Source organism: Petromyzon marinus, chromosome 41, assembly GCF_048934315.1.
Source record: "Petromyzon marinus isolate PM22_M1 ecotype Great Lakes invasive population chromosome 41, UKy_Petmar_22M1.pri1.0, whole genome shotgun sequence".
Classification (NCBI taxonomy): Eukaryota; Metazoa; Chordata; class Hyperoartia; order Petromyzontiformes; family Petromyzontidae; genus Petromyzon; species Petromyzon marinus.
Window position 1 is genome coordinate 8,793,616 of NC_133707.1, and position 14,049 is coordinate 8,807,664.

Below are 14,049 nucleotides of genomic sequence, written 5' to 3' on the forward strand. Positions count from 1 at the left end.
GAAATGTGTGCATCTGTGTGTGTGTGCATGTGTTTGAGAGAGAGAGAGTGAGAACAATTAAGAAAGGGGGTAATGTGTGTCACGTCCATCGCTACGCCTGCATATACCTACTCTCACTTATTATGTTTTTCTGCTTGTAAATGGCCACTGGAATTGGCGTATGCGTGTGCAACGTTACGCTGGAAATAACACGTGCGTCGCGGATGAAGCAATGGCACATTCGTTAGCACGCTGGGGCTATGAAAACATTGACGAGTTTGATTCCCCGCACATTCTACTCTATTTAGGATTCATAGGGCCATATATAGCACTCTTTCCAGGGCGCCATATATGGCTAACACCAGTCGGAATGATATCCGAAACCCTTCTTGACCCCCTCCATTCACAGACCCACACTGACCAGTGTGGTGAAGTATGGTCAAGCAAATCCACACGGCTGATGCGACATTGTTGGAGCCTCCATCCAGAAGTGGATTGACATCGGGGCTGTAAAGTGATTGTCGGATGTTTTTGAGCAACATACGCTTTGCGTTGTGTGACATAGCCAAAGACAAAGATGCTCCATAAATTATAGCCTTAACAGACCGTTGGGTCAAGTGCTGTTAGCGAGCGGCTAGTGTGCTGTGCAGGCACACATACACAAACTGTAGTGTGTACGTTTAATACGTAGTAGGCTTTCACGACCAATATTATCCATAATAGAGGGGTTTTTTGGTTAAATAAAACATGGCAATTCGTTGCTAGTTTGGCAAACCGGTGTGTTAGAGAGTAAAACCCACAACCTTAATAAATTGTACATATGAGTTTCACATTAAAAAAAAACCTCTATTATGCAGTGTGTACGTTCTACAAACTAAGGAGCAAAACTAAAAAGGAAAAAAAACACAGTGGAATATGCAGAATTGCACTGCTCCGATAATTATTTAAGCGAAATCCCATTCGTCTGAAGCTGAAGTTTGGCAGCAAAAGTTTAAAGAGCAGGAAGGGTGGTGGGTGTGCAAGGAAAGGGCTGCTGTGCGAAAAAGGTGACCAAAGAAAACATTCGTCAAGGCTGTGCCTCTTATAAAATCAAATTTCTCGCACAAATATTCGCGGAGGCAAAATATACAAATGCGACATAAACAAAAATCCCATTGTGCCTTCTTCCTTTGAGTCTTCAGCAAAAAAAACCAGCCTGCATTGGTGATCTATCGCACACGTAGTGATCTTTGACTTCCAGATTATGAATGCATTTCTTCCCAAACATTGGTCATTACAAACCTCTAACCCCAGCCGTAGTACAGCCCTGCAATTGCCTGCTCACGCCACTGCTGGTGGGAGGGCCTTCAAAATACTCTAAAAGGGGCTCCACGGTGGCTAGGAGATGTTAACTACCTCGCCTGGTATACAGGAGGTCGTGGGTTCGATCCTGGCCCTGATTCCTGCTGCTGTATATTTGGATTTGCGGTGTCTCATCATCATCATCACGGTGGCTAGGAGATGTTAACTACCTCGGTTGGTATATAGGAGGTCGTGGGTTCGATCCTGGCCCTGATTCCTGCTGCTGCATATTTGGAGTTGTGGTGTCTCTCTCTCATCATCACCATCACGGTGGCTAGGAGATGTTAACTACCTCGCGTGGTATACAGGAGGTCGTGGGTTCGATCCTGGCCCTGATTCCTGCTGCTGCATATTTGGAGTTGCGGTGTCTCTCTCATCATCATCATCACGGTGGCTAGGAGATGTTAACTACCTCGGCTGGTACACAGGAGGTCGTGGGTTCGATCCAGACCCTTACGCCTGTATATTTGCAGTTGGCATGTTTTCCCCGTGGTTGCGTGGATTTTTCTCCGGGTCCTCCGGTTTTTCCCGCGATACATTTACACGTGACGATGAGCCACTTCGTTGAGCTATCATTTGAGATAGCCAGGTCGCTTATGAAAAAGAGCTATATAGCTCAGTGGGCTTTACCTGGTAATATAAAAAAAAATAGTTGAGTTTATAGTTTAGTGTATAGAAAGCCCATCTAGAGGGTTATTTCAATCCACCATCCACGCTGGCCAGGCAACTTGGAGGATGTGGGAAAAGCCACACTTTACTCCACCACATGCAATCTGCAGGTCCACCTACAATGATGTACAGTGCCCATTTATACCACGAGGTGTGTGTGGGCTTTGACTGCCACATCCGGTGATCGAACTGGCAACTTCTGTGCCGCTAACCATTACACCATGGCATCATCACCCGACACGCGCAGATTTCAGGTCAATTAATAACGAAAGAATACCGACCTGCCAGCTGGTGACCATTATCTTTAACTTGGAAAAACTGCTCGAGCAGTGTGGACAGCAATAGAGTGTTCCTCTGTTCGAGAGAGACTATCCAGACACCTTTGTGAACTGATTAGCAACTCGGTGAACCTTTCTTGCCCTGCCTCTACCCTCCCCCTTCTCCTCCCAGCATCGCTCCACCACCATCGCCAGCTCTTGCCCCAAGTCTACAGGCAGAGCCACACTCAGATTTGGTCAAAAATTCACAGCGTATATATACACAGAGAAAGTCCCCCATGTAGCCTTTAACAGACTGTTGGGGGCAAGTGCTGTTAGCTAGCAACTATGAAGGCCGGCGCGGTGCACTAAAGGGGGGTGGGTGGCCAACACCACGCCCGGCCGCCTTTGTCTCCCCAGTGGCGATGTTTACTACACACCGCACCGGGTACTCATTTGAGGCTGAGTCGACATAAGGGTGAGGGAATCGAACTAGGGTCGCCGGGTTCGTAGCGCAGCTCGCTAACCACTGCGCCACCGCTCCCCCACAGCATATATACACACGCACATTATATATCACTGTATATGTGCATCTGCTTAGATAGAGGGCATTGAATTTGGTAGCAGGGCGGAGCAGTGGTTACACTTGTTCATCGCAGCAAGAAGGCGCCTGGGTTAGATTCCCGACTCGGACGCCTTTCTCTGCACGAGTTTGTAGTTCTCTGTACGAGTTTGTAGTTCTCTGTACGAGATTGTATTTCACTTTACGAGTTTGTATTTCTCCCTTTGCTCTACTTGGGGTTCCTCCCATAGGTGAAACCCCCCAAAAACCGTACAATCTACGTAATTGACATTGGCCGAACATCACAATGTTGAAAAATTACCTGCAAATTACTCAATTGGGATTACACAGCAGCAGCATCTCCTCCCTACTCCAAACCTTTTCGGCATCGACCCTCCTTAAAAATCCTTGTGACTCAGTCAGGCTTTCCTGGGTAAACAAGTTTCCATATATGTAAACTGAATGCCTGCGTCCGCACAATGCTGCACTATATAACGTACACACACACTCAAAACACTTGGTCCATTTACATCCTAACAGTGTATACACACCCCTGTATTGTGAAAAAATGTTAGTTGCGTAGTTCGGCCGTGTCTCATTTTAATGAAGTCTTTGGTCGTGGGGAGCGGTGGTGTAGCGGTTAGCGCGCCGCGTTACAAACCCGGTGGCCCGTGTTCGATTCGCGCCCGTGGCCAACACCGGTGACGATTATCCGAACCGGTCCTGGGCCCTCCCCCCTAGGTCGACTCAGCCTCAAACGAGTACCTGGTGTGGTGTGTCAACATCGCCACTGGTGGCCGGGCGTGGTTGTTGGCCATCCACCCCCTCGTAGGTGCTACCTCTCTAAGAGCACTTGCCCCCAACAAACCTTTTGGTAAGGGATACGAAGAGGTGGTTTTATTTATTTATTGATGACGATGCAGGTGGAAGTGTGCAATACACTCTCCTGGGCAGATGTCATCGTGCCTGTGAGTGTCCGTACATATTGCACGTCCGGATGCTTGTCAATTGGCTGTCTCCTTCCACACAAACACGTCGAGTTTCACGGGGATTTCACAGGCGACCACCGGACTGTCTAGCCCGCCTGCTGTTCATTGTCCACGTTGGCGCGTCAATGCAAAGCGCTCATAAATTAGCTTTAAGGCCTATCGCGCACAGCCAGAGATATACAAATTCCATATTGGATGGGGAAGGGAGGCATCATCAGAGCGCGAGCTTCCCTCCCAAGCCTGAACTTTGTCAGGGACTGCGGTGGTGGTGACTGCGCCGTTACCTTACAAGGACAAACGAGTGGCATGACAACAGCGGCCTGAATGTGGGTGTGTGTTTAGGTGCTGGTGGCTTGTGCGTGTGTCTGTGTGTGGGTGTGTGTGTCTGTCTGTGTGTGGGGAGCGGTAGTGTAGCGGTTAGCGCGCTGCGCTATGAACCTGGCGACCCGGGTTCGATTCCCGCTCACGGGCAACACCAGTGACGATTATCTGAACCGGTCCCGGGCCTCCCCTAGGTCGACTCAGCCTCAAATGAGTACCTGGTGCGGTGTGTGAAGATCGTTACTAGGAGACAAAGGCGGTCGGGCGTGGTGCTGGCCACCCACCCCCTCGTGTACCGTTCCGGCCTTCATAGGTGCTCGCTAACAGCACTTGCCCCTACAGTCTGTTAAGTCTATACGGGGGACCTTTGTCTTTGTGTGGGTGTGTGTGTGTAACCGTGCGTGCTTGTTTTTTGGGGGGAGCGGTTGTGCAGCGGGTTGCACACGACGTTACGAACCCGGCGACCTGAGTTCGAGTCCGTGTCGCAGCCGGCGTCGGTGACGAATACCCAAAACAGGTCGTGGGCCTCTCAGCCTTAAAGTAGTTCCTGGCCAACCACGCCGTCGTGTGCCATGCCAGCACATTAGAGGGTCGTCTTTGTGTGTGCCTGGGTTGTAGTGAGTGCATTTGTGAGCGTATTTGATGGTGCATGGGCACGCGCGCGCGTGTGTCTGTCGGTGTATTCCCTTACGAGGAATAGTGGCACAACAGTGTGTGCACTGGTGCAACAAACTCGGGTGACCTTGGATGCATTTCCCAGGCTTGGCTGACATCAGCCGTACGTGGAATCTTAACCTATTTAAGGTGTATCCTCGATCCACTCGGCCTTAAACGAGTGCCTCGTGTGATACGCCAATAGCAGTACTTGACGGTACAAAGGTCGCTTTGGTCTGTTGCTGGCCCACTCACTAGTGCTGGATGATCCTAGTAGCACAAGTAGCTACAAATGCTACGGGCCCCGCACTTTCAAGGGCCCCGCGCTAAACGCTTTCAAGATGTCAATTCCGGTTCACAGGTTCTGCACTTGCTCGATTACTATAGTACTATACCGCCTTCAACTTTTATGAACGACTGGGTGTTTAGGATTAGCGATTTGTCGTATTATCTGGCTGTATAGCAAATGAAAAAATACAATTACTTTACTATGCAAATTAAAAATGTGTTTTAATATTTACGTTTTATTTAGGGCCCCTTGATAACATGCTACAGGCCCCGCGCTTCTTTAATCCGGCACTGCCCGCACCCGCCGTGCGCTGTGATGCCCCTAAGCTTAGCTTCTCGTGAAACAACGGACGCCTACAGAGGCCATCCGTGCCTTGTCGCTTTTTGCCTCTGTATTGCCATGTGCCGTGGGAAGGCAGCCAGCTGCAATGCTCAAGATGACTAATTGTTTCTACTTAATAGCAGGCGCGCCTCCCTTCGTGTTCACTCTTCTCGTGCCACGATGCCGGTGTGGTTGGGTGACAGAAACAAAGAATTCCACATTTTATTCTTCGTGGGTACGCGCGCGCGCGTTTGTCTGCGCATTTGGCGAGAAAAAAAAGTGGGGGGTGGTGGGGGGGGGGGGTTGGGGAACATTTTTCACGCCCATCCGCTCGAACCGCTCCTCTGCCAAAAAAGCGAAACGCTGCCACGACCACGCGTCACACGCCCTACGCTCACTCAGGTCCGCTGACATCCTGCAGAACATTGCGTACAAAGCCCTGTCTGGGTTATGGGAGGCATTGGTAGGCGGTCGTGTCTGTTCCAGTGGAATCGCGCTGTGTCACTGCTATAAATACCTTCGTTGACGACTCAAATACAGGGCGTCCGAAATTGAATATGCCAAAAAGAATGTTGACTATTGTTACTCGAGATACCTGACGTAAATTTAACATGAACAAATGTAATAGACTTATACGTTTTAGTTTATTTAAATGGTTTATGGTATTGATGAGATATTCTCGAATTATTAATATACTTCGATACAATCATCCATCATTCACTATAATCAATCTGATTCGGCGTTTAAACAATGAGAAAACATTTTGCAACACAGCTGTAGGGATGGATGATGATAGCATGAACAATACGATGTTTAAATTATTAAAGGCGGACGGGCGGACTTGTCATTATATCAGGAAATGTGGTTTCTCCCAAAATAGAATGAAATTACCAATTAATATTCACAACAAACTATAACTGATAGGTCCAATGCATATATCCGCATCAAATTTACATCAGTGCGGTCAAAAAACAATACAACTTGACTTTAAGCTTTCGTGACTGCAGGAATCCATACTCTTTGATTCTTTCGGTAAAGTCACATAGTAGTTAGAAATAAAATAAAACAAATCACGACGTTTCGATTGCAACACAAGCAATCATCATCAGGTGGGAAACCCACAGCATGAACATTTTTATCTGCTGAAGTAGGCGAGAGAGAGAGCTGCCGTGGCAAGAGGTTATATAGGTAAGAGAGGGGGAGCGTGAGCGCTCGGGGGAGAGAGCACGTGAGGCTGGGGGGGGGGGCAGTGGGCGGGGCTGGAAGTGAGAGCCCGAGAGAGCTGGGGATGCACGCGGTCTGAGCGTGGCTGTGTTTCACTCCAGCGCTGTCCTCGAGACAGCCTGATCCCTTCACCTGATGAAGGCCGCTTGTGTTGTGGCCGAAACGTCGTGATTTTTGTTGTTTTATTTTTTTACCTGCGTGACTTTACCGAATAGAACCAAAGAGTATAAATAGACTAGTAGCCGGCAGATATGATATCATGATATAGTGGTCTGTTTTTACGAGTTAATTTCCCCCCCCCCGTACCCCCAGCTCTCTCGGCCTCCCACTTCCAGCCCCGCCCACTCCCCCCCCCCAGCCTCACGTCCCCCGAGTGCTCACGCAGCGCTCCCCTACCCCCCCCTCTATCTCCCCCCTTGCCCCTCCCCCCTCTCACCTATATAACCTCTTGCTACGGCAGCTCTCTCTCCCACTTCAGCAAAAAAACATGTCTTGCTGTGGTTTTCCCACCTGATGATGATTGCTTGCGTTGCGATCGAAACGTGGTGATTGGTTTGATTTTATTTCTAACTACTACGTGACTTTACCGAAAGAATCAAACAGTAACACAATACAACCGTTCAACTTTCTTCGTGGTATATTCATTGTCTGTATAAATCATACACTGGCTTAAAAAATAATCTAACTTTATGGATTTCTTACTGGAGTATGATCTGGCTTGCTCAGTAGCTAAGTGGGTCAAACATGCTTGCCACAGGAGCCAGGGTATATGTGCTCATGGTTAAATTCCCAAAGCCGCCAGGAAAAAACTAGTTTTTTTTTGGTTACAGGAAATTACCAAGGCATGGAATTCTCTGTGAAGAGGATGTTATATAATTGGTATATGTATGCTCTATTGTTGTCAGCCCATTGCCAACTGTCAAAATTTCCCTGCGACTGAATTGGCGTGACCGAACGTGATTCAATTTTGATTTAAAGCGTTCGTGACTGCAGTAATTCATATTCTTAGCTCTTTCGGTAAAGTCACGTTGAAGGGAAACAATAATTTTTCTTGTTTTATATATATTTTATTATTTTATTGTTTCCCTTCAACGTGACTTTACCGAAAGAACTAAGAATATGAGCGTGATTCTTCGCTATATTTTACGTGCCCCTATATTTATGGTGCCCAACGTGTTTAATTTTACCCGAAAATTTCTCATGATGCATTTACAGCATTGTGATATTGTAAGCCATGAATATTATAACAAAATATGAGAGTACTGTGAAGTGAAACGTTGCGAAAAGCTACTAAAGCTCTGTCAATCCACTGCTGGATGAAGACTTCGCGACGCTGTGACATTCATGCGTGGCGACTCGTTTCACCATTCTCCACCACGCTGTTCAATGTGGGTTGGTGAAGCCTTGACAGGTGCATAATTGCTTAAGATGTCTCTCGCCACTGATGTCTCTCGCCACTGATGTATCTCGCCACTGATGTCTCTCGCCACTGATGTCTCTCGCCAATGATGTCTCTGGCCACTGATGCTATCGCAGGCCACGGTCGGGGAATCAATCTCAGGCGACCTGGATGATGGCTCAGAGAGTGCCCCCCATTGTCATACAAATTTTATTACCACAATTCCATCCTTTTAGAAACTGGAAAAAATTGCAAGAATAGACGTTTCTATTTTCTGTCTTGGCCCAGTCCTGTGACTTGGATGATGTTGCCCGTTTGTTTCTGTCATTGTGTGTGGTCTGATTCTCTCATTGTGTCGGGAGGGCAGGGGCAAAGGTGCATTTGGTTCGGTCACAATTCCGGAAAGACGCTCCACTTACATACCTTTTGGTAACAGTTTAACGTCAATCAGGCTTCTGCCAAGGGATCCCGAGATAGCAAGTGTTTGTTTTAAAGTGTTTACAGTTCATACTTGTTTTGATCTTTTGAAAATATTGCCTTAAAGCAGGTGAGAGCTCGTTGAGGCTTGTAAAACCCATTGACAGAGTGATGTGGGTGTCCGTAAATTGTGAAAATGCTTGTTTGTATGTAATTAAAAAAATTATACATTCGGTAGTAGTAATGGAATGTGATCCTGGTGGCATTCCAATACTGGACTCCAGAGGTGGCCGGTTCAACCTCCGTGGCAGTTGAAACAATCAGCAAGCCCACTAAAAATCCACTCCACTTCTACCCACCCAGTAGTCGAAATGGATGCGCTAGAGTTCAGTCGATCGGCAGGTAGCGTGTGGTGTCCTACCAGTGTGTAAGAGTTGGCCAACATACCCTCCAGAGAGTGTCTCTCTAGAGGGCCCTCCAGTGGAAGCTCTTCTGCCAGCAGTGACACGGGCAATCGATCGCAGCCGCAAAACGACATTGAAACACTCGTATCTGGTGATGGTCACATCACATAGCAGGTGCTCAGTCTATTGGCTGTATATATGCGGTATGTATGTTGACCTTCTTTTGCACAGTACGTCGGTAACCGTGCTAATCGGAGGTGCGGGCAAAGGACGACATATTAAACACAACCAGCAGTTATAAAGAAACCAGTTTTCAATTTAAAATGAGTTTTCAATCTCAGACATGCATCTGGTGTACTATTTCCTTTCTCTTATTGTTTCAGATTTGTGACGCCACTCGAGTCTCAACATGACCATGCAAGTGCGCCTCACCGGCTCTGCTCCCTGGGGCTTTCGGCTGGTTGGAGGGAAGGACTTCAGCCAGCCGCTCACTATTTCCCGGGTAAGCGGGCGTCTTAACAGGCCACACGACGCACTTCCCAGCAGCCCCTGCCAGCCTGTTCCCCACTCGAAGCTCTGAGCCTGTGGTTGGAAATTCCACATGCCTATGGTGGGGGTGGGGCTTTCCATGGAGACAACCATTGTTGGCTTTCCCACAAATTGGTATGCATTTTGTTGACACCCCTCCCCCCCAGAGGGATGAAGCTCAGAAGGCAGGACACGTTGTTGGTAGGGATGATGGCCCATGTTAAAAATAGTTTTGGAGTTGTAGCCAAGGAATAGAACGCGAGCGACAGGACGTCAATCGGGTAGATGGAGCGATGGAATCAGCTCGTGTGCTGTGAGTGCTCGGCCGATTATTGCACGGCAGAATCGACTGGAGATAGCTTGTGGATTGTTCATGGCTGATGGTGACGATGAAAAGAATGAAAGGTGGAATTGAACTCCCTCCACTCCATGAGCAGGTCTTTTGGAGTTACAACCTCCCAACTGCAAGCACCACACTCTGTGTCACCCGGCCGGGTTCAACTTCTCAATTCAAGTGAAGGCTGCTCTTAGTGACCTGCAATGCCACACGTTGAGACCACAATCCATTAAAACCAGCTTTCCATTCTCAAAGCTTCGTATTGTTTTGACGGAACTACCCAACGTAGCTCTCTTCATTAGTCAATGAAGATGTATTCGATGGGCTTGGTGACCAGGTAAGATCATTACTTGGGTTTCAAGGGGGACATGGGGTTACAATCGTGAAAGTTTGTGTGGGCCTTGTAGGTTTCAGTGGGTAGCAGGGGGAATGTATTTTTGCAGCTTCTCACCTCGAGCTATAAATGCCCTGATAGTGGCATTGTCTTTGTACTGTTCTCCTCTTTGGCATTCTCTGGTCTGACACTGGTGAGACTCGGCCCTAAAGAAGGCTGCCTCTGGTGTAGACCAATCGGTTTGAAAGACAATGTATGTCAGAGCATGTTTGTTTGCATGCTCACCACAAAGGCTTGTATTTGGTGTTTGAACATCTTAACACCTCCTGTTTTATTGCCAGTAAGGTTAAAACCTATTCTAATTTTTTTTTATACTTTGATACTGGCAAAAAGGTTCCCGTTTGAAATATATTCCTGTAAACTATTAAGAACATTGGTTATAACCTGAAAGCTAAGCTTTGGTGGATATCTCGCCGATGCCAACGTGATGACAGAGTGAGGGCGCGTGCTCTGTCTCTCCTCCTCCGCTGGCGTCCAAGGTCCACGGAGTGGTTCCAAGCCGTGAATGACTCTGATAACGATGCGCGGTTGCCGTAAAAGTAAAAAGAATAAAGATAGACGTTCACCCTCTCGCCCAGCAACCGCCGTCACTAGCTCGCTGGCCCGGTGTATTAGGCAGCATCCCTATGGATACACGCATCCATATTGAATCGGCCTCAATCAGTGTCCTTCAACGCAAGGCCCGCCGGCCACAGGTGTCCCCTGGTGGCCTTTAGTGCGGCCCCAGACGATACACAAATGTGAAAACACCCCCATCATCGTGCTGCTGTCAACCTCAATGCTTTCAAACGCGTGGCGACCCTCACACCGATGATGTCTTATCGGCGAAAGTGGCCCAACCCTCTGAAAATTGATGAAGAACAGTGGCCTACATTGCTGGGGGCATTTGTAATGTTCGTATCAGGGAACTCAGGCAACGTACAATTGCATTCTCTGTTCGAGTCCTGAGTTGTGTAAAGGTGGTCATTATTAGAGGTGCATTTAATGCACTCTCTACACGCAAACCCCCCCCCCCCCCCCTACAAATCTCATTGGTACGTTTCCTTGTCTTGTTTGGTAATAAATGTAGGGAAACTGTACTTGCATGTAATGTCCGTGAATTTAAGAATACCGATGCTTGGGAATGTGATTTTATGCATGCATCGTGAACTTTAAAAAGTAACGATAATTAGCAATTAATCTGACAATTTTATCCAAATCACTTACCACTATCCCTATCATCGTCGTCAGCCTTGGTTAATCCACTGCTGGGTGAGGGCCTCATCAAACCGACGCCAACCTGCAGTGTAATTAATCTACCATCGCTCCGCCTTGTGAGTGGAAATCCTCTTGGACGTGTTCCATTCCTCAGATACGATTAGCACGGTTGGCTACCTACGTTGCGAAAGAAGTTCAACAGACATACATACTGCTCCAAAATAAACTAAAACTTTACAATTTTTTTTTATTTTACCAGGTAAGGCCCACTGAGCTATACAGCTCTTTTTTCATAAGCAACCTGGCCACGAATGATCGCCCAATGATGTGGCTTATCATGTGGAAATGTACAGCAGCCAAATACTCAAATAAATGGATGTTTCTAAATAACCGATCTTTGCGTTGTCTCGTGACCCCACAATCGTGGCAGTGTGTCGAATCAGCGCTTTGTAGCGATCATCTTTGTGGTCACGAAACAACCAGGGTGGTTATTTATTTACTTCACGCAGAACCCGGCCCTGTAGTTTATCCGGGGGAATTGGCAGGTACGCGCGGTTCAGACTCAGGGCAAGGGGGATATTGGAGCCTTTAACAACACAGAGGACCTGAGGACACCGGTGTAATTGAAGACACAATAGTAAATATTGTTCTGGAAATTTGAGCCAACACTTTAAGATGGAGTGAGTTCAGGCAGGTAACTCAAGTCAGCAGCCACCCTTTTAAGGCATTTGAACACACACACACACAGTCACTTCACATTCCCAGCCCCTGTGACTTATTAAGGGGAAATACCATTTTGCAGCTACAGTTTCGTTTGTGTTTTTATAAATGTTTTATTACGACTAACTCTCCCAGTAAAAAAAAAATCAAAACTGGATCGGGTGTATGCCTATCCACTTTCTACAGCTTGACACACCCACACCGACCAGCGTGGGGAAGTATGCTCACGGCATGAAGAGGCATTCAGCCAGCAGTGGATTGACAAAAAGCTGTAAATTTATATTATAATTTTTTTCTACTTCATGTACGAGCCACTGATATTAAAGTAAATATTACAAACTCTCCTCTGCCCACAGCCTTGCGTGCATTTCAACGGCATGGCACATTAATGGCATGCATACGCATGTAAAATATCACAAACAACGTGGACTTTGTACACGAGTTAATTGTTTTGTTGTTCTATCAATGTTTGATGCCGCGCACAACAACCGATGGCAATATCGTCGGGCACAAGACGAGGTGCTAAAATGTTAAAGATGTTCTCCTTTAAGACACATTTTCCAGGGCAATTCTTGGCAGGAAAGTGAAGATTGACTCCAGCTGTCGGCCTGCTCCTCACCTGACGGGCATCCCACGGGTGGTCTCTCGCTATCCTGCCCAAAACGATGTTTTGGCGCTGGCACCGGTTGCCGTTTCACCATTTCTCTCTCTCACTGCAGTTTACCATTGTTTGCATTCCCAGTCCCGAGCCGTACGCACACAGCACTGACCTCCAAAAGGTTCAAACCATCTGGCCACGGTGGCGAGATGTTAACTACTTCACCCTGTTTAAACACGTAGGCTTTCGCGACCAATATCATCCATAATAGAGGTTTTTTTTTTTGGTTAGATCGCGTAAATATGTGAATGTGTCGTTTAACCCGCCACCATCTTACACAGCCAACTGGTATACAGGTCGTCGGTTCGATCCCGTCCTTGACGGCTGTACATTTGGAGTTTGCGTGTTCTCCCCGTGGTCGCGTGGATTTCGCTGCGGGTCCTCTGGGTTTTCCCTCCACATTTAGATTTAGCATGCGTTTTAGAGTATTTGGCTGCTATATATTTCCACGTAATAAGCCACTTCGGTGAGTTATTATTTGTGGCCAGGTCGCTTCTGAAAAAGAGCTATGTAGCTCAGTGGGCGTTAAAGTAGTTTTTTTAAAATATTTCACTTCTGTAATTTCTCACTCATGCCACTGCTGGCAGACTGACTTCCACTGGTGGGAGCTCCAGAGAGGGAGCTCTAGAGACAGTTGTCTCTCTAGGGGGTGTTTGGCCTATTCTTCTATGTCTTGGAAGAGGTGGGAGTACTTAGACTTTATCCCACCACGTGTGACCTGCCGATCGACTGACTGTGGTCTCTCCATGTACATTGTTGGGTGGACAAAGGCGGCGGGGGGGATTTTGTGAACTTTCACCATTGTTTCAATGGCCTCGCCAGGAGATGAAATTGAGCCGGTGACCTCTGGATTGCAGTTCCAGCGTGCTGCTCACCATTACACCACTGCGGTAGCATCCCTGAAGTGCCTTCATTTGTGCGGCATATGCGTCTCCGTATAAGTAAATAAGCACACAAACTGTCAGAATAATATCGTCATCTCAAAGCGACAAGCATCGAGACATTTATTGAAAGAATGGAACAAACAATAACCATTAGACTTAGAAGATGAAAATAAAGGCAAACATAAACATACGGGAAATCTCGTATTGTAAAATATCAACTATGGACAAACAGGCAAACACCTTTTCCTCGCCTGTCACACATCAATTAAATATCCTCTGGGTCTGGAATGGAACCAAAGAGTTTGGTGTGTTCTACTTCCTTGTAATTCACTGAACCTGCAGCACAGAATTTCCGAGGACTGTGTTCATCCTTGATGCCATTTGATTTGCCGCCAATCAAGCGATCAATCAAATGCCTTGTATAGGGCCTTATAAGAGGCCGACAAGACTCCATATGTGTTTTCATAGTCAGTTCCATGGAGACGAAGCGGCTGGCATTTAGGAC

General features: G+C 47.2%; 1 protein-coding gene across 6 annotated transcripts in view; it reads left to right on the plus strand.

Moving 5' to 3' along the window:
• LOC116950939 (PDZ and LIM domain protein 3-like) overlaps positions 1-14,049 on the plus strand; it is a 129,808-nt gene that overhangs the window by 5,183 nt on the left and 110,576 nt on the right. For all 6 annotated transcript variants that reach the window (XM_032969132.2, XM_032969130.2, XM_032969134.2 and 3 more), the window contains one exon: positions 9,210-9,328. In XM_032969132.2, coding sequence (XP_032825023.1) covers positions 9,236-9,328 — 93 coding nt within the window. In that variant the 5' untranslated portion in view covers positions 9,210-9,235. The remainder of the gene's footprint in view (positions 1-9,209; positions 9,329-14,049) is intronic.